The 21,314-nt window shown below is 41.9% G+C and overlaps 1 protein-coding gene across 1 annotated transcript; it reads left to right on the top strand.

The window, feature by feature from the left end:
• Nucleotides 1–4,515: 4,515 nt before the first annotated feature.
• Nucleotides 4,516–18,928, top strand: LOC127583647 (transgelin-like). The gene is given in 6 exon segments (XM_052039839.1): nt 4,516–4,679; nt 13,443–13,641; nt 14,355–14,529; nt 16,059–16,161; nt 17,637–17,701; nt 17,704–18,928. Coding segments are annotated over 5 exon segments (600 nt in total). The 5' UTR covers nt 4,516–4,679; nt 13,443–13,461; the 3' UTR covers nt 17,781–18,928.
• Nucleotides 18,929–21,314: the final 2,386 nt, after the last annotated feature.

The raw sequence follows: 21,314 nt of genomic DNA on the forward strand, positions 1-21,314 counted from the left end.
GCTCCATGGAGCTGGCAAAAACCTCAAAGGCTCTCTGGCCCGATGACTCTCACCAATTTGCTTCCCCAATGACTTTCACCAATTTTTACAGGTGCACCATAAAAAGCATTCTATCCAGATGCATGATATCTTGGTGCGGCAACTGCTCTGCCCAAGACCACAAGCAATTGCAGACAATTGTGAACACAGCCCAGTCCATCACACAAACCAGCCTCCCCTCCATTGACTCCGTCTACACTTCTCGCTGCCTCGAGAAAGCAGCCGACATAATCAGGAACCCCTTCCACCTGGTCGTTCTATCTTCTCCCCCCTCCTATCAGGAAGAAAGTACAAAAGCTTGAGAGCATGTACCGCCAGGCTCAAGGACTGCTTCTACCCCTCTGTTATCAGACTCTTTAACAGACCTCTCATACGCTAAAAGATAAATTCTTGATTTCCCAATCTACCTCATCATTGTCCTTGCACCTTATTGTCTGCCTGCACTGCACTTTCTCTGTGACTGTAACACTATATTCTGTAATCTTTCTATCATCTGTCTGGATGGCACGCAAACAAAAGCTTTTCACTATATCTTGGTACACGTGACAATAATAAACCAATTCCGATATAACAGAAACTTTCACATTATTCAGGGTGTTCAATGGGATTGTCAACACAATGTTTCTTTGACCAGGTTTCTCTCTTCCTCTCCTGCAGGAGAAAGCAGTTCTTTGATTAAATTCTCTGTGGCCAATATCCATCCTATCCTCCACGACAGGTGGCTCTGGCCGTATCTGCAGGATGCACTGCCACAATTCAAGTTTACTGCAACAGTACCCTCTGAACATCAAACCTTCAGCCACAAGAGGCAGCACCAGTGCCTCCAGGTTCCCCTCAATCACACAGCTGGTTTCTAGCCCAACAACTTAGCCATTGTGCAGTGGATAAGTTAGTGAACTTGAACTTAGGTTCAAGATCAGCTACTTGAGATTAAAGTTTCTTTATTAGTCACACGTACATTGAAACACACAGTGAAATGCATCTTTTTGCGTAGTGTTCTGGGGGCAGCCCACAAGTGTCGCCATGCTTCCAGCGCCAACATAGCATGCCCACAACTTCCTAACCCGTACGTCTTTGGAATGTGGGAGGAAAGCGGAGCACCCGGAGGAAACCCACGCAGACACGGGGAGAACGTACAAACTCCTTACAGACAGTGGCGGGAATTGAACCCGGGTCGCTGGCGCTGTAAAGCGTTACGCTAACCGCTACACTACTGTGCTTTCAATCATTCGGTTCTTGAACCAACTTGCACAACCCTAATCACCACCTCAGTACAGGCAACACCATGGCCACCTTGCACTACAATGGACCTAGTAATTTTGTTTTTCTTTGTTTTTTATCTTGTTTAATTTATGTTTTTTGTGAATGTTGCGTCTCTAATGCTACGTGCCTGTGATGCTGCTGCAAATAAGTTTTTCATTGCACCTGTGCAGACATGTACTTGTGGACTAAAAGAAATCTGATCACTAATGTCCTTCAAGGTGGAGATCCACCATCTCACCCAGTCTGACCCACATGTGACTCCAGACCCACAACAATGTGGTTGACTCTTAAAACATCCTCTGAAGTAGCCACCCTGTTCAGGGGCAATGCAAGATAAGCAGTAAATGCTGGCCTTCCTTCATTCAATTCTGTATTTCCTGCTGAATAGCCATTCATTACTCACTCTATATTGGGCCACTAGAAGGCATCATGAACTGCCTGAGTATGATCTATCATCTCACTTTCTCTCCTTCCTCTTAGAACAAGCTGTGCCCAGTCATTAGTGTCTGAATATTCCACTTAGCCCAATAACTTCATTATATCTCTATTATTCACCCAACATCTGATATCTTCAGAGGCACAAGAGACTACAGATGCTGGAATCTGGAGCAAAAAAACCAATCCACTGCAAGAACTCAGCAGGTTGAGCAGCATCTATGGAGGGAAACAGACAGTCGACGTTTCAGGTCGAGACCCTTCATCTGGACTGAAGGATAGAGGGGAGATCGCCAGTATAAAGAGGTGAGGGGAAGGGGTGGAGCAAGAGCCAGCAGGCGATAGGTGGAGGTGTGACGGGCAGATGGAAGATGGGAGATTGACGACAGACACTGGGAGGTGATAGGTGGAGGTGACAAAATGCTGAAGATGATGGAATAAAATGAGGGAGGTGGGGAGGGCAGATGGGAACAGTGGGGGAGGGGACCCAGTGGGAGGAGTGTGTGGGTGACGGGCAGATGGAGCGGAGGAGGGGTGAAGGAGGGGAAATGAAGCAGGGTAATGGGGGACTGGCGTAAATGTAGGAAGAACTGGGCAGATCAGGAGGAGAGAAAAAAGGGACAGAGGAGGAGCAGTTTACCTGAAATTGGAAAATTCAATGTTCCACGCCATCAGGTTGTAAACTACCCTGGGGGAATATGAGGTGCTGTTCCTCTAGTTTGCATGTAGCCTCACCCCGGCAGTGGAGGAGGCCGAGGACAGACATGTCCATCTGGGAATGGGAAGGAGAATTAAAATGGCTGGCAACCGGGAGCTCGAGACCGCCATGGAGGACGGAGTATTTTCAAACCAACCGGGCAAAGCCACTCCATAATTAAAACAGAAATTTATTACACTTGCTGCGTGTAACAGAAAAGGCTGAGCAGTGGCCAAGCTTTTTAAGATAATAATGGAGTTTTATAGGGTAGCCACAGATAAAACATTCACACTTGTCTGGACGAAGAGCTATAAATATAAGAGACTCATAATAAGCCTAAGGTAAAAAACAGAAAATGGTGCAGACACCCAGCAGGTCAGGCAGCGCCTGTGCAGGGAGAAAACAAATCAATGCTTCAGTTTGGTGACCTTTCATCAGACAGAGAAATAAGAACTCAACCATTTCATATCATCAACCATTCCAGAATTGGCATCTTATGTTTCCAGCTTTCAGTTGTCTTTCTCTCCTTCTGGTATTTGCAAATTCCATCTATCTCCTGGTGCTGCCACTTGTTATTTACCCTCTTATAGTTGACGTCGCTGCTACCTGTATCATTTACTTTGTCCCGGTTCCTGCCCCTTCACAAATTTTCCTTTTGTTCTCAACCCCCCACTTTACATGTAACCTAAAACTTATTTCTAACTCTTCTCAGCTCTCAAGGAAAGGTCGTCATCCCGAAACATAAACCATGTTACTCTCTCTCTGCACAGGTGGTGTCTGATCCACTGAGTATTTTCTGGTTTTATTTCTGATTTCCAACATCTGCTGTGTTTTGCTTTAGAGCTAAAAATCCAATGTGCGATTCTTGGGGGGAAATCAGTGGGAAAACTGGTTCTTGCCCAGGTAGAGCACGGACATTTAACATGGGAACGTGATAATAGCGTCACAGGGGGCAGCTAGTGTAGCGGTTAGCATAACACTTTACAGCGCCAGCGACTTGGGTTCAATTCCGGCCAATGTCTGTAAGGAGTTTGTACATTCTCCCTGTGTCTGCGTGGGTTTCCTCCGGGTGCTCCCGGTTTCCTCCCACATTCCAAAAGACGTACAGGTTAGGAAGTTGTGGGCATGCTACGTTGGCGCCAGAAGTGTGGCGACTCTTGCAGACTGCCCGCAGGACACACGACGCAAAGGATGCATTTACTGTGTGTTTCAACGTACATGTGTCTAATAAAGATATCTTAGATGCTGGAGTCTGGAGCCATACACAAAAAGTGCTGGAGGAACTCAGCAGGTCAGGCAGCATCCATGGAGCGAAAAGGACAGTCGACGTCTCGGGTCGAGACCCCGCATCAGGACTGACATGCTGACATGGATGGGGGAAGACTGTTGTGGGTCACAAACACTGATACACCGCTTGACGTTGACTTACGCAACTTTTACAAACAAAATCCCACATTTACCCTCAGGCATCTGGAGTTAAATATCGCCCGAACCCAGTGTTCTGCGGCAGATAAACCAGCAGGCGTCAGTCTCTCCGCGGAATTACGACAGTACAAGTTACCCTTCCGTGCAGTGGAGACGGGTGGTCACATTATATCAGGTGGGAGGGATAGAGAGGTAATTAAAAACATTTCAAACCACAGTTAACAGGAAACTAAAGTAAAGCACCGTGTCACAATATTAGTACTTATCAGGACTTGACAAACTTTGACCAACATATTTTCTTACCCAAAATAAAATCTTTCTCATCTCTTATACATAGAGCCACACCAATAAATGTCGTTGTGTTTTCTTGGAGAAGAGCTTTTACACACACATACTCTTTCAGTCGTTCAATTATATAAAGAAAATCTGTCACACTGGACAAGTAACAACATTTTGGAGATTTTCTTTCCAGAGACTGCTTTAAAAAGAATACCTTTCCAAAAGAATCTAATTCTCAGCTGTCCATAAATGGGCTAGGATGACTCTCTGCTCTAAACCCAACTGGCTCTGTCGTGAGCATAAGTTTGGAATCTGGAGAATGTGTCAGTTTAATGAACCAACCTCTTGCATATTGTCTCTTTGTGCCTTTCACCAAATAAGGATTCTGCCCCAATACTCAGAGTCCATGTAAGGCGTTTCTTTCCTTTACTTAATAACTGACGTCATGATGATAAGGAGATTTTTTAGCCCGTTCCAGGCACAGCAGCCGCACTCTGGGGTGAGCACTGAATCTACCAACATCTGTCTGTCTTGTGGAAAGGTAAGTGCGTAAGTTCAATGATTGCATGCTCCTTTTTTTGTTTGTCTCTCAAATGTAATCCATGCTTTGTAGCTGAATTTAATTGAAATGGGGTTCTTTTCACATGGTTTAACATGGCAAAACAAAATTTAATTGTGTCTCTAGGTTGTTAAGGATATTGGTCCTTGCAACTTGAATCATTTTCCCGATAAACTAAACGCATGTAACAGTTGGCATTTCTAACTTGTGTTATTCCGAATAACAAGTTTATAAACTTTATACCGTTGTGTGTCTTGTATTTCAAAAGCTGTGACAGTCCCCTCTGCCCTGTTGCTCTGTGGTTTATGTTTCAGATCTTGGGTGTGGCTGTCAGGCTGCAAAGTGAAGCTCTCTCGAAATCAGTGAAAGTTGGCTGTAGGTTTTTTCGTGAAAAAGATGTTTTTTTTAAAAGAAAAAGTAAACCCACGATTCCAGAACGACTTTAATATACATTTAGTTCTCAACTTGCAGTGTAACTGTGACGTTCACTGACTTCGGTAAAGTGGTAATTTTCAAAACAAATTAATCTGGAGAAATAAACTCGGACCCAACCCGAGAAACTACAGGAAACACTCGGCATGTCTTTGACCTAAAACGTCGACTCTATTCGTTTCTCCACAGGTGCTTCTCCATCTGTGCCAACGATCCTATTTGATTTCACAATCTGTTCGCTTCCTCCTGTAACTTCCCCACCGAATCGCCCTTAATTCCCAGCACAGTGGATTTTTGTTGTTCTCCAGCGGCTTTAGGTTCCCGTGTTCCTGCAGAGAGCCGGGATCCTGGTCGCAGCTTTGGGGTGGTCTCATCTTGTCCCGTCCGAGTTAACACGGGAGACGGGAGTGTCACCTCAAGGAAAGTCCAGCTCGGTTGCAACTTTCCTTCCAACCACTTGCAATGTGGCCAATATAAACCACTCGATATGAATATTTAATTTGGAGTTTTTCTACCACTGTTGGTATCCACCTGTATCTATTCCAGTTGTTAGTTAACTGTATGCACCCCCCTCCCCCACCTCTGGCCAACCTACAACTCTCCCCAGCTCCTCCCTCTCCTTCACCGAGGACGCTGGTGTGTTCGAGCCCAAGAGCCTTGGGGAATTGTTCTTTGGAACCTCCTGTCCATACTCTTCAGAAGCCGAGTTGTTGGTCACATCTCCCGACATGATCCTCCTCCCACGCGCTTTCTATTCCTCCAGTCCTGGGGCCTCTACGTGCCGGGATACCACATGGATACCAGTTGTTGAATTTGGAGTAGATGTCGCTCAGATGTTTATCTGAAAGTCCAGAAAGCTTTTAAATATTTAATGATGGAAACTGGCAGGTTGTTTATTCTTAAACATTCCCAACATGTGCCAATTTACTTGTTTAAAGTTGCCTTTTTGTTGGAGACTTCCATGGCTGACAGTTTTGCAGGATTTAATGTTTGCATTGCTCTGGTACAAGCCATGCTTTTTCATCCTGAACTGGAAGTGGTAGGTTGCAGGGTGGAGTCTGTAAATTTCCTCTGACCCAGTAGTGAGGCAGTTGCTGGGAACTATCCCAGAGGAGAGCATGGCTGCTGAGCCTATCGGGTGCCATCTTGTGGGATGGGGGAGTGGCTGGGAGATTTGTTCTATGGCACCTTGCAAGATATCCCAGTGCTTTGCAGTCATGAAGTACAGCCATTACAGTAATATGGGAACAAGGCAGTCAATTTGTGTACAGCAATCTTTCACATAGTAATATAATGACTAATCTGTTGTGTTTTGGTTGAGGCATTGTGAATAATAACCTTTTTTATTTGAAATGGGATTTTTTTTTAAGGTCAGCTGGATCTTTGTATGATACCTTAACTAATAGTAACTCCAACTGTGTAGCACCCCTTCAGTGTCAGGCTAGTGTCAACCGAGTCTCTCTCTATCTCTGGAGTGGGACCTGACGTTGGGGGTAATCTGGTAATCTCAACTGCTTTAGTGAGTAGTAAGAAAAGAAGGGAGGAGTAGTGGTTTAGGATGGCATTTTCTCAAAAAAAAATCTTGAGTAAGGTTATTGATTACCTGTCCTAATTAATGGAGATCGGACAAAGAATCCAAACTGATGGGAGGGGGATTGTGGGGACAAAAAACTTTTTAAATGTCATTGGTAGTTGGAAACTGGAATGTACTGCCGGGGAATAATGGAGGTAGATTCAATTGTGACCACGAAGTAACTAGGTACTACTAGAACACTTGCAAGGCGTGTGACTGACTGGATTACTCCTGCAGAGAGCTGGTGTGGGCTTGATTGACTAAATGTCCTTATGATTTTTGCATGTGCTCCATTGTCACATGTTTGATAATGTTGTGTTTTAGGATAAATTTATCTTTGATGCAAGTGATTAGTAAATGTGCAGGAAGGAGGGCTTTGAAGTCAAGTTTGTTATATGCACGGATGCAATGAAAAACTTGCACAGCATCACAGGCACATAGCATCAGATACACAACCTTCACAAGAAAAACATAAATTAACAAAAATTATTTCCAGCGTGTTTCTTTGGTATGCTGTGTGGAGATGGCTGGAGTGTTGATCCTATTTGGAAAAGCTGCTTCACAAATCCCTGCTTTTTAATGAAAAAATACTATATAATATTATACACATTATTAGAAGATCAGTTGACGTCTGGGCATTGGAAGCTAAGGAGGTTTTTTCTTTGAAGAAAGAATTTCCTGGGCAAAGCTTTGAAACATTTATCAAAATGATTACATACATGACTAACATTCAGCTCTGTTGACTAAATCTCCAAATATTCAGACCTACCAGGCCATTGTAATGAGCTTTAACATAAACAACTGTAATCAGACTTGAAAGTTGAAGGTTTCAGTGAACTAAAATTAACGTAATCTGGCCTCCTGAGAGGAAGTGAAACTCCTGTACAGCAAGAGTAAACTCGAACTTGTACTTCCTCCAGTGCCACTCATCAGAAGATTCCAGTTTGAATCATGATGACAGGTGATGAGCAAAAACTGATGCAGTTTCCCCTCTTTAACCCCACCCCCCAATACTGTGAAGTCCCAGAAGAGCACAGGAGTTGCATACTACCTAACCTGTCCTAACCCATTTTATTCTCCCCATATTCCCATATAATCCCCTTAGATTCAACCACACATAGGAGCAATTTATAGCAGCCAATTAACCAACCACCCTCCCACATTTTTGGGATGTGGTAAGAAACTAGAGCTCCTGAGGAAACCCATGCAGTCACAGGGAGAATGTACAAACTCCACACACAGCACTGGAGGTCAGGATTGAACCCAGGTTTTTAGAGCTGTGAAGCAGCTGGTCTATAACTTCATCCCATTCAATTTGCAGAGTTTGTGTAGTCCTCTGTGAAAAGGCCATCCCAAAATCTATGCCCATGGCATACTTGGAAAATTGGTCTTGCACTAATGCAGACTACCTACACTAACACATCTGTTTATTCCCTCATTCATTTTAAAAACACTCTATGGGCTTGGATGAAGAATAGACGTAGGTGCCCTGTACCTGTGGCACTGTTACTAGCAAGGGGAACAACATCTAGAAACTTTATAGTGCTCTGTACTAAAGAATCCTTGTGGAATCTCCTGGTCTCCTATTGGACAAATCCATTTATTAATTCTGTTTTTTTTGATGGTGTAGTAAAAGGAAGGAGGAGGAGGTGAATATTGTCACTGGAGAGCACTTCTTTTGCATTTTAAATATGGCTCTGTATTAAGACTTTCATCCTTCTGATGGATGGTGTTACACCAGTTTATACTATATCAGCCTATCCTTCACCTTGGTGTTTCTACTCCCAGGTTTGGTATCTGCTTAGAAGGTATCAGCTGATGAAGGGTAATATTTGGGCCCTGTTATCTTTTATTTGTACTTGGATGGCTTCCAGGTCTGACATGAGTGCTATTTTTGTACCTCTCTGGCCATTGTTAAATTACTCAAGATGGTTTTGATGCTGGAAATCCAAAATAAAAATGCAAAAGCTCAGCTTGCAAACATCTGTGGTTGGCAGCGGGTTGGCATTCTGGGTCACGATTGTCCATCACAACTTGTGGCAGTGCTTCTGGATGTTATTGTCGTCTTTTCCTTGTCATCTTCTCGATTGATTCCCAATGAGAATCCACGCCATGCCATCATTAAAAATGGGCTTTTACAATCCAATGGTCATTCCTTATCCCTAGAATATGGCAGGAGCATCCTTCGTCTGCTTCTCAGGGGCTTGATTTGGTGTAGTTGAAGTTTAATAGCCTTTGAGTGTGGTGACAAACCCTACTTGCAGAATGGGGCATGGGTATGAAGGTATAGTGCTGACTACTGCAGATGCTCCAATGTTGTCAATAGACTGTTTATAGAATTGCTGGTGAAAAAGTGTCTGAATTCGGACCATTCAACTATACTAAGTCATATATTTGGAGCTCGAGGCCTTCCTTCAGTGAGTAGAACATAGTGCAGCAGGATGTGCACCATGAATGACATCTGGGGCTCTTGAACATTTATGTTTAAAATAAAATCCCCTGTTAAATTCTGCATCCAAAACCTATGCTTATTGTCTATGGGGAAAACACCATGTTGATGGATGAAATGTTTTTTTTCTCCTTTTGGATATCTTATTTTTCTTTCTGAAAGTAGCTTCTATGTTGTTGAAGGGATTGAATGAAACTATCAGAAGTCCAGTCTAATCTTGGTGATGCCCAGTAGCTGCTGTATCCAAAAAAAATTAATATTCCTACTCCCTCTGATCTCTATGCAGTATGTTTATTATTCAGTACATTGCACTGTTAACTGAATCTTTCTGACAAACATGGCATGGTATGGCTCGGTATTCTGGTCAAAGATTTTCATGGGAGTCTGGCAAATGGATAGAAACTTGGAATTTGAGGGCACTTCCACTGATGTGTCTAACATCAGTGAAACCCCATGGCTCTCTCTCTGCCTAGATTACAATGGGATATATACACAGTTTATATTTGAACTCATCAGCTCAACATCAGACTTCAGGCCTTGCATTTTATGTAATTGGCAGTTGTGTACATTTGTTTTGTGTTAGGATGGCAGGGCAGGGGCTTGAAGAGAAGCCAAACTGCTGTCAATTTGTCAACTTACCTACTTATCAGCTACTGATCCTGGATGACTTACGCTATTAGTGCAGGCCAATTTGAAATCCTCTGCTACAAGTGGGGAAGCTGTACAGCTCACTGACTTGTTCATCCAACCAGTCACTTTAACATCTCTATAAAGGAAACCCCCTGAAAATGCTTTATCTGAATTTATCTATATTGATTGTTCACTTGATGGGGAACATTTTTTTTGTATGCCAGCCCTTGAAACAACTTGAGTTTGAACCTGTGCCCTGAGGTAAGACTGCTGCAGTTCAACTTAAAGCATGGTTCCAAATTTCTTTTTATACCCAAGTATCTCTTTTCATCCTTGGTTCTAACATGGTTATTGGCACGGCAGCTGCTCTCTGCACTGCCTCCCAGCTATTCACGTTTGTTTCCCACTGACCAATTTAAGTTGTGCTCTAACCGGAGTACCACAGAACTTTGCTCATAGCCAATGCAAGTCAAAGGAGGGCAACATAATTGGACATGCTGTGTCCTGGTCCCCACCATCTTCAGCTGTTTATTAATGACCTTCTTTGCATAATGTCAGAACTGGAGACATCCAATCATCAGCAAACATTGGCAATGTTCCATTCCATCCACAACTTTTTCGGCATATGAAATGGTTCATATCAACAACTTTTGGATGTGGGTTTAAAAAGAACATGCTTGCTTCCACTTGTCACAAGTGTTAATGACCATCTCCAACAAGAGGGTCTAACCACCAACCCTTGACGATGCATTTCCTGGTCTACCACCAACCCCTGGAGGTCACCATTGACCAGGACCTTGACTGGACAACCACCCACACATTGTGGGTGCAGGAGGAGGGCACAAACTGGGTGTTCTGTGCCTTGCTTCTTGAAACCTTGAAAGCTGTTCTGTACTCTACAAGTCAGGAATGTGATGGGATATTCTCCACTTGTATAAGTGCAGTTCCAACATAGTTGAAGCTTAATGCCCTTCAAAACCACTTGGTAACCATCTACCCACACTAAACATTCTCTCTATCTGCAACCAGCAGCTCGGTATCCACAAAGTGCACTTGTTACTTGCCTGGGCTACTCCAACTTCGCTCACTAGTTGACCTCTGCCAACAGGAAGGACAAGGGTAGTTGGATCATGAAAACGCAACTTGTAGGATTCACTTCAAGGTTACATAATATCCTGACTTGGAAGGATAATAGACGTTTTATCATTGTCATAGGTCTAAGTCCCAGAACACCTGACCAGGAGGGCTGCAGCAATTCAAGGTGATAGCTCTGGGCAATAAATTCTGGTCTGGCAGTGTTACCCAAATTCTGGTTTAAAAAAAAGTAGAGCAATATTCTGATTCGGATCCCAGATCATCTACTATAAAATGACTGGAGGATTCTAGCAAGTCTGGAAGTATTGAAGTACTTCCTTTGAACAGAATATTTTCAGGCTTTAATTCAGTGAAAGATCTTGGGCTGCAGAAATAACCTCAGCCAGCATCATACGGCAGCATTGGCCAGCATTACTGCTTGGGGCTGTGTGACTGTGTGTGGATTATCACAAATTTTTAATTTAAACTGCATCCATTCTGATATTTCATTTGTAACCCAATGATTTGCAAGGAATGCACTAAAATTGGAAAATGATGAAAGGTTATAACTTGGAAGGATGAACAAATACAGAAAGGAGCAATGCATACAATCTTACCAGCACTTGCAATTTTAATACGAGATGCTAGTCATGTAATGAGTTTTCCATTGGTAAAATAACATCCTGACAAGTACACTTCCCAGAAGATCCTGGATGTATAATATTTTACAGTTACATGGGCTGTGCCTATTAGGAGATTATACACTGAGAATTTGGCTAATGATTATCTGGTTGGTCTGTTTTACACACTTGCATTGAAATTATCAGTCAGAAAAATATATCAATGTGCTTCTCTGGACCCTATATCAAATCAGAATATCAATGAAAGAAGCTAGTTTTAACTGATGGCCGCTTTCCCACTCATTATATACCAAACAACTGAAATATATCATGCTTGTTATCTTGATGCTGTACTCCAGCTTTAAGAATTAATTTAATGATTTTTTTTCTGTAAAGAACTGCTATTCTCCTTCAAATTGGTTACAGAACCAAATATTGATTATTAGCTAAATTCTCAGTGTACAAGCCTGCTATTGGGTGTTAAGTGCATTGCTCCTTGTATTGTTCATCCTTCCAACCTTCATTTTCCAGTTTTAGTGCATTCCTTGTAGATCATTGGGTTACAAATGAAATATTGGAATTAATGTAGTTGAAAAGTTTGTGGTAATTTTCACTTGCAAATCAGACTCTAATGAGTTATGAGCCTGGATTATCCCAGCATTGAACATGTAAGGAATCCGGCATCTCTGCGAAGAGAGCCCTTCAAGAATTACTTGACCAAGGCACCAGAACAAACCTGGTTACTTTTGTGACATTTCTTTTAATATTGTGCCTTTTCTGTGTCCCTATCACACATTACAGCTGCCTTTTTAATTTTGAAGTGTCATAACCATAAGTGAAGCCCGGAGTAGAATAAATGATACATAATTGAACTAAATTGAGTGGAAAAGCAAATTGCGCAGAGGATGCGGAGAGTCTGCAGAGAGAGAGAGGTTAAGTGAGTGGCCAAGGGTCTGGCAGATGGACTACAATGTTGGTAAATGTGAGGTCATCCACTTTGGAAGGAAAAATAGAAGATCAGGTTATTATTTAAATAGTGAAAGATTGCAGCCTGCTGTTGTGCAGAGGGACTTGGGAGTGCTTGTGTGTGAATCGCAAAAGGTTAGTTTGCAGGTGCAACAGGTTATCAAGAAGGCAAATGGAATGTTGGCCTTCATTGCTGGAGGGATTGAATTTGAGAGCAGGGAGGTTATGCTGCGACTGTACAGGGTACAAGTGTGGCCGCAGCTGTAGTACTGCGCGCAGTTCTCGTCTACTTACTTTAGAAAAGCCATACTGTCTTTAGAGCTGGTGCACCGGAGGTTCACCAAGTTGATTCCGGAGATGAGGGGGTTAGGCCTATGAGGAGAAATTGAGCCGCCTGTGACTTTACTCACTGGAATTCAGAAGAATGAGAGGGGATCTTATGGAAACATATAAAACTATGAAAGGGATAGATAAGATAGAGGCAGGAAAGTTGTTTCCACTGGTAGACGAGACTAGAACAAGGGATATAGCCTCAAGATTCAGGGGAGTAGATTTAGGATGGAGATGAGGAGGAACTGCTTTTCCCCGAAAGGAGTGAATCTGTGGATTCTCTGCCAGGGAAGCAGTAGAGGTTCCTCATTAAATATATTTAAGATACAGCTAGATAGATTTTTGCATAGTAGGGGAATTGAGGGTTATGGGAAAAGGCAAGTAGGTGGATCTGAGTCCACAGGACAGATCAGCCATGATCTTATTGATCTCAATGGGCCGGATGGCCTACTCCTGCTCTTATTTCTTATGTTCTTATGCAGATCTTATTACAGTTGATTTCATGATGCTGATTTGTATATAAAGTCGATCTCTTGCGCTAAGCTTGTTTTTGTTTGCCTAATTTGTGAACTCTCTGAACATGCTTTGATCCAGTGCCTTTAACGTAGCAGAATATTGTACTTCAGTTAATCATGGTTCCTTAACTCTTCTGACTTTTGCTTCTGTTGCAGACTTGCCTAACCAAGAAACATGGCCAACCAGGGACCCTCTTATGGATTGAGTAGGCATATTCAAAGCAAGATTGAGAAGAAGTATGAACCTGAACTGGAGGAGCGACTAGTGGAATGGATTATTGCCCAGTGTGGGTCAGAAGTCGGTCGACCAGAGGCGGGGAGAATGGGTTTCCAGTCGTGGCTTAAGGATGGCACAGTGAGTATTCCATATAGTCTAGATTCTACATTGCAGAGGATGTTAGATTTTGCATACAATCATCCGGAAACAAGTCGAGGAAAATAAATAGTTGACAAACCACTCCACTTGAAATGAAATACGTCAAACTTTAAAGGAATTGATGCACTTTAGTATCTTGTTGTGCAGCAAAGGGCAGTGTTTACTCAATCATTCAAGACCATCTGATGGATTTTTGGACTCCTGAGGGAATCGAGGGATGGGGTTGGGAAGTTGAAGTCAAAATAAACCATGATTTTTATTGAATGAAAGTTGATTCCAGTGGGTTAAGCATATAAGCAGCATAGAAGTAACTAATTGGAAGATTCTGAGAACTGATGAGAAAACCTCAGATTTTATTTTTTGTAGCTGGGGGGTAGGGAAAGAAAGCAATAAAAAGCAGATGATGGACATCTGAAATAACATCAGAAAACCAGAGATACTCAACTGTCAGGCAAATGACCCTCAGTCCCTCACTCTGCGAATGCTGCCTGACTGGCTGAGTATCTCCAGAATTTTCTGATACTTTGGGTCCACTGTATTTGGCACTGGAATTTAAGTGTGGATGCACTAGTCACCTTTTCTCTGCACTTGTTTCAGTTCAGTGAGTTAATCTGTGTAATATTAAGAGCGCTGGTATTTACTGTTGGTGTTTGTGGTTTGTTGTGACATCTGAAGTGCACTACTTTCTGCAGGTACTGAGCCAACTGATTAACAGCCTCTACTCGGAGGACAGTAAACCAATCAAGAAGATTCAGAGCACGGATAAGGCCTTCAAACAAATGGAACAAGTTTCTCAATTTCTGAAAGCTGCTGAGAGATATGGTGTCAACAAGACGGACATCTTCCAGACTGTGGATCTTTGGGAATGTGAGTACAGTAATAAACTCGTTATTAATGTTAGTTTGGAAGTTAGTCAATTAATAAATATTTGCATTGTTTTTTTTAAACTGAGTATCGGAATGTTGACCAGCTGAAGTTATTAAATATTTATCAACACACTTGATCCATGTTGTTTATGGACTGTGGATATCACTGATTAGCAATAATGCCCATCCCTAGTTGCCCCAAGCTTGCCTTTACAAGGCCTTTTCAAAGGGCAGTTGGGAGTTGACCACTGGTAGGTCCAGAGTTAAATATAGGCCAGGCTTGGATTTGTCTGCCCGAGAATATTAGTGAACCAGGTCCATCTTTTCCAGAATGTTCATGTAGTTTTGTATTCATGATTTTATTTTTTATTCCAGATCTAATTACCTAGATTAAAATTCCCCAGGCAAAATAGTTGGATTTGAATTGGTTTCCCGTTGTTCTGAAGCCACCAGTCCAATAATTTGACCAACATTTTAAGTGCATTTGTGAATGGTCTCTGGTGACCAATCAATAGTTGGGAGCTACACATGGAGGCTTAAAGTGCTAGTGTTTGAGGTTGATCTTCCCAAAAGAGAATTGGGGAAGGGAGAAACTGTATCTACACACCAAAAACATGCTATATTTGTGCAAGTAATCCAGATTTGAGCATGTGGTAGGGGCAGGGAGATGGGGAGGGAGAGAGAGAGGTAGACCCCAAATCAGGCATGTGCCAGTAATGGCGGCATCATCAATGCTTCCTTCTACTGTGTCCAATAGGTATGAACATTACAAACCTCTCACTAAAAATGTAAAATTCTAGATGCTGAGTTTCCACTTGTTTGCTTTGGGCAATTAGGCTTGTAGCTGTTTCTGAGTTTGAAGTTGAGATTTAGCATAAATTGATGCAATTGGGTAGGTAGATGGTTTAGAATTTTAATATTGCAGTTAATGGAACTTGGTGCAGCCTTGTAGTGCAATGGGTCTACCACATTTAACCTTTAAATATATCCACTAAAACGATCCAAAGCCATTTTCTAATGAGCTATTTGATGCATTCTTCTCAGATTTTAATTGCATCTCGGTACATTTGAGCTGATAAAAGCTTGATTAGGGACCCCTTAGAACTGGAAGCAGACCCAATTAGCAGGAACTTGACGTGGTAATTGGCATTGTGGAGATGTAGTCATTTGCAGTTTTGTTGATAAGCCAGTTTTATCTTTTAATTCGTGCAAAAAAAAAATCAACAAATGTGCTTCCTAGACCAGGTGAACAGAACTTGAAGTAGGAACACAACCAAGTATTATGGGCAGTTTTCCATCAGTGCTCTGGAAATTTGCAGAAGTTTGTGCTGTCTGTTTGAATTCCAAGGAGTTGACCACAAGGGCAGCACAGGGTTCTTGTAGCTGGAGCTCAGAATGGAAGTCTGCCATAGCCTCTGCTTGAGAATTGCCCAATTACATGTTTGTTTGCTGTTGGACCTCTGGATCTTCATGATACATTTGCCCTAATATTAGAATGAAGACAGTTCAACTTTTCTAATTGTCTTGCAGCTAAGGATTTGGCTGCTGTCCAAAGAACCCTCATGGCCTTGGGAAGTATTGCAATAACAAAGAACGATGGATATTATCGTGGTGATCCAAACTGGTTTCACAAGTAAGTAGCAGAATTGCTCCTGTGGTCAATTGGTGCAGATTAAATATCTGGTTAACTGCAAGATCCATGCACTTGGTCTGATGTATTTTATTGAAAAGAAATGCATTATTAATTTGTTAACCAATTTATCACCACTTCAGATTACCCAACACTGCTGTTTGTATTAGAGTCCATTATCACCCACTTCCTTGTTGCCCAGGCTAAAGATTGCAACCTGACAATCATTCTCCCCTCCTAATCTTGTCCTACACCATGATTTTTTTTAATAAAACTTTCACTCTGTCACTTTGACTGTTCCATATCACTGCGTTAATTATTCTTTGAAATTTTCCATGTGTCTGCTGGTCTTGTAGACTAGTCCAGATGAAAGGTCTTGGACAGTTAATGTTTCGGGTCATTTCCCTCCACAGATGCTGCCTGACCCACTGTTTCTCCAGCAGTTTGCTCTTTGCTCCAGATTCCAACATCTGCAATTTTTTGTCTCTACTTTGTTTATGATGGGATCTAGTGCCCATCAAATTTATAATTCTGACTCTGCCTAGTAATTACTGACCCAGTGACAAAATTCCAACAAGTATCATGTTTCAGCTTTGTTGGGATTGATCTATTTTTGTCACCTGTACTGAGAAAGTGCAGGCAGACAATAGAGTGCAAGGTCATAACAAGGTAGATTGTGAGGTCAAGAGTCCAATTTATTGTACTAGGGAACTGTTCAATAGTCTTATAACAGTGGGATAGAAGCTGTCCTTGAGTTTGGTGGTACGTGCTTTCAGGCTTTTGTATCTTCTGCCTGATGGGAAAGGGGAGAAGAGAGAATGTCCAGGGTAGGTGGGGTCTTTGATTATGTTGGTTGCTTTACGAGGCAACGAGAAGTGTAGACAGTCCATGGAGGGGAATATGATTTGCCATCTTTTACAAAGAAGCATTTTCTGGGGTAGTGAGGGTTTCTTTCTGAGCAATTCAGCACCTGGTCATCTTGCTGAAAAATTGTTGGATTAGCTTTATAGTGAATGAGGTCCTGTAGGTGACCACTTGCTCTATTTAATGCTGCTTCAACTTGACATGTTGCATCTACTCCCCATCTGAGATAAAGAACATCCTGTCCAAATGAAAAATGCATGGTTTAGATTTCAGTGAGGCTGTTTTCCCTTTCCTATCCTGTAGTATGCAGGGTTTAATGAACTAGTGAGATTTTTAACTCCTTGTCTATCATTGATCAACTTTTCTTTGACAATAAAGACTTCATTAAGACTGTAGGATGTGATTTGGAATAAAGCAGGAGTGAAATGCAACTTTGCACCTCATTTGTCTGCTCATTGGTTGGTTTTGCAATCCACACCACTTGAGTTCTTGATAGTATTTGGCATATGAGAGCAATGCATTGAATTGAGGGAGCTACTTGTCCCTCTTTGTGTGAATCCTCAATGAGGAGTACATTCCCATTAAGTTTCTTTGCTATTTCTCCCCTGCTGCAGGAAAGCACAAGAGAACAAACGCGAGTTTACAGAAGAGCAACTGCGCCAGGGACAGAACATCATCGGCTACAGATGGGGAGCAACCAAGGAGCGTCACAGGCTGGAATGCCTGGCTATGGGCTTGCCAGGCAGATTATCAGCTAAAAAAACTAATAATTGAACTCTCTCTCTGTAAAGCATGATTTTACCATTTCAAAGTCAATAGAAGTTCAAAACAGCCCAAAACACTAAAACCTTCAATGAAGTAAACAGTGTGATTTAGACAGGTAGTATTTATTATTTGGCAGTTTAAAAAGGTGTTTTTGTCCTTTTTAAAGTCTTGCAACACTTATTTTCCCCCTCTGATATGGGCTTGTAATTGGACATGTATGTAACAATTCCCCTCGTACCTGGATCTTTCCATCACGCATTTATTCATTTTGTTAAAAATTACCAATGGCTGCAAGGACTGCATGTCACTTTGCTAACTTGTCGTTTCAACCATGATGTGGAATTGTACAGGTGTATTACAGCATGCTGGCAAAGCTTGTTGGTTGTATGGCTTAACCAGTCTGCTTCATGTTGCTTCATTTTAAATTTTCTCACCACTGTCAGTCTGTCTAGTTGGTAAAGAAAATGTCCTTTTTATATAAAATATTGTATGAAGGTAGTTTGAAATGACTAAAATTGTCCTTTTTGTTTTTTTTTGGAAACTCACCTTTTGGAATAATTAGCATGTTAATTTTGATCACTGAATGCTCGGTTAAGCGGCCAAAGTAATTCAAAGGGAACACTTGGTTATCATCATTCCAGTGACTTTTTAACAATGAGGAAAATGTCTTGCTGCTCACATCGTCATGCATTGGGCAAGTTGACTTCAAGTATTGCCACTTGTCACATACACATCACTGATGCTATGAGGGACTATGTTTACTTTCTGGTAAACTTGGTTTCCAATGCTGCATCCTATATTGGAAGTACACGTTAAAAGTAACTTGCACAAGTTTGACCAAAACTGACCACTTGTTTTAGCATTCAGAACTGCAGTATTACAACTACCCCCTGTCCTGAAGTCAATAAATAGCTAAAGTTATGGGGTTAATAGTAGCAGGTTATCTTGTGGGAAGAATCTTCTGTGATCAAATTTCTAAAAACACATTGTACAAGTGCCCCTGCTGAAAATTAACTTTAGTTTCAATGTTGTACATTGATTTTTTTTTGCTTTTTTTTAATTCATTGGCCCTATATTTTGTACATTATTTTCTCTTGTCAATTGAAACAGTACCAACTTGAATAAAAATTTAAGATGGAAAGTTGTGGTTGAAATTTATTGGATGCTGTGAATTGGCTGAAGATGCTATGTGGACAAAACTACTGATTGGAGTGGTGGTGTTGAAAATCACTTTAGCACCAGTCTTTGAAAGGACAGATTTAAATGGCACACCCTCCCCACTACCTTTCACAGCCTGTGTATTCTCCAGGTGATTTATGGTTACTGGTGCAGCACAGCTAGAGTACCCAAAGTAATGATCAGGGAATCTTGTTGACCAGGACTAAAGAAATCTGTCTTTTCACTTTGAGAATGACATCAAGTCAAATACCGTTTTGGCACAGACTAGAAGGGCTGAATGGCCTGTTTTCTGTGCTGTAGTGTTCTATGGTTCTATCAAGTACATAGGACCACAGTTACATTTTGAAAAGGGAGTTTTTTTTAAAATACTGTCTAGTGCCACATTGGGGTGCTGGTCCAGCTTGTGAGACCATGACCTTCTGACCCATGGGAAAGCTGAGACTGCTGAGGTAAACAAAGAGAACTAATAACACACACCCACTTCAAATTGCATGCACCTAATCATTTGTCCAGGTTTCCATATTGAAGATTGGTAATTGGTAAGCACTAATCACTGGAGTCTGTCATCTCCTCCAACTGGTTCTCAATTTATCTTGGGTGACATTATCCACTCCTAGTGCAGTATAAGTGTAAATATAAATGGTCCAGTTTACATAACCCCATCGTTAAGTCAAAATGTGGCATGAAGAAACATCAAAGGTGCAGATCACAGACCTTGACAGGTGTATCAGCATCTATTCCTGTCAAAAGTTCCACAAGAGAAGTAGCTCTGCAATAAATTGGATTTTTTGGCCTTGTTAACTTAATTGTTCTAAGCTAGGTTTAAAGGATCCACTAACCCTTCATAATCATGCAATCATTATCTACAACACTCTCTTGAAAAAGATGAGCTGCTCTGGAGTTATGCCATCCTGGAAGGGCTGCTCCATTGACAACGAGTTTGGTTATTTTCCTGTAACTTGCCAGAATATAAAACACACTCCCCTCTAGGGAGTCCAGCAAGGAAGAAAGGAATTGAAACATGGGCAATAAAGGGAGGGAGGTTGCATTTAGACTGTTTTTGTTTGTGTTTAGACTCCATGGCATTGGAGGCACTAAGTGGATCCCAGGCTTCCTTTTACAGGAAGTGAAGGTAACATCAGATTGGGTTCGTTTCACACTTTTGTCTGACATTAAGATGTTGCTATGTGACATTACATGTGTTTCCTTGTTCAAATATTCCAGATAAATTATTGCAGCCAAGACTGAAATAGTAAACAAGGAAGTTCAGGGAGGCTTGTACTTGAGTTTCACTTAAACATTGATGGTGAGGGGGGGGGGGGGGGGGGGGGGGGGGGGGGAGAGATACTGTTACCAATTATAAACATCAAGTACTCCTGGATAAAGTATCCAGACTGAGAGTCCATTGTATCCCAACAGTTTACTGTGAAATTGGGCTTGGAGGATCATGTTGCCCACTGGAACATAGAACTGGTGTAAATGTTAAATGGGATGTGCAAGTTAGAATCCAAGAATAATTACAACATGGGGCGGCCATTTGGTCCATCGTTTCTGTTGCAGTGGGGGAAAAAAAGAGCTGCCCAGCCTAACCTACCACATCCTGCATTAAATCCACAGCCTGAGACATCTTGGTTCTCAGAACAGTTTCAGGCACTGTTTAAATGTGGCAGGTGTTGCTGCCTTGACCCACCTTTCGTTACCAGACCCATCCACCCTTGGTTGAAAAAATCTTTCCTCTAACCCTTCCACTGATTATTTAAAATCTGGGCAACCTGATTTTATTGACCTTTCTGACAGCAAGTTATTTTTGTATTTAGTCAGTCTAGGCCCTTTATTACTATACGCCACAATTTAGCTTCCCCACTCCACACCACCACAACCACCCCACCCCCCCCCCAACCCTCTGTTCCAATGCTGGCTATTCCAACCTTTTCTCAAAGCCACAATTTTCAGTTCATCTTTGTACATTTCCTCTCCAGTCACAATTTATAATCCAGTGCCCAGAAATGTATATAGTTTTGAAGTTAGTTTTGTACGTAGTTCTGACATAACCACCTCCCTGCTGTTATTTTCTATGATTCCACTTCAAACAGAGTCTGCTCCGTGCCTTTTTTGACTTTATTTGACTTGTCCTGCTACTTTTGAGGATCTGTAGTTCTACACTCCAAAGTCCCTCCATAACACCCTACATTCTCCCATTTGTTGTATATTCCCTTAATTTGTTACTCCCTCCCCTAATACATGACCTCACCCTTCTCTGGATTATCTGCCATTTGCCATTTTTCTCTCCAAAGTTCATGGGCTCCAATATCCTCCTGTTCAATCGTACCCTTGCATATGACAGATTA

This window comes from Pristis pectinata, chromosome 27 (genome assembly GCF_009764475.1).
Source record: "Pristis pectinata isolate sPriPec2 chromosome 27, sPriPec2.1.pri, whole genome shotgun sequence".
NCBI classification, from domain to species: Eukaryota; Metazoa; Chordata; class Chondrichthyes; order Rhinopristiformes; family Pristidae; genus Pristis; species Pristis pectinata.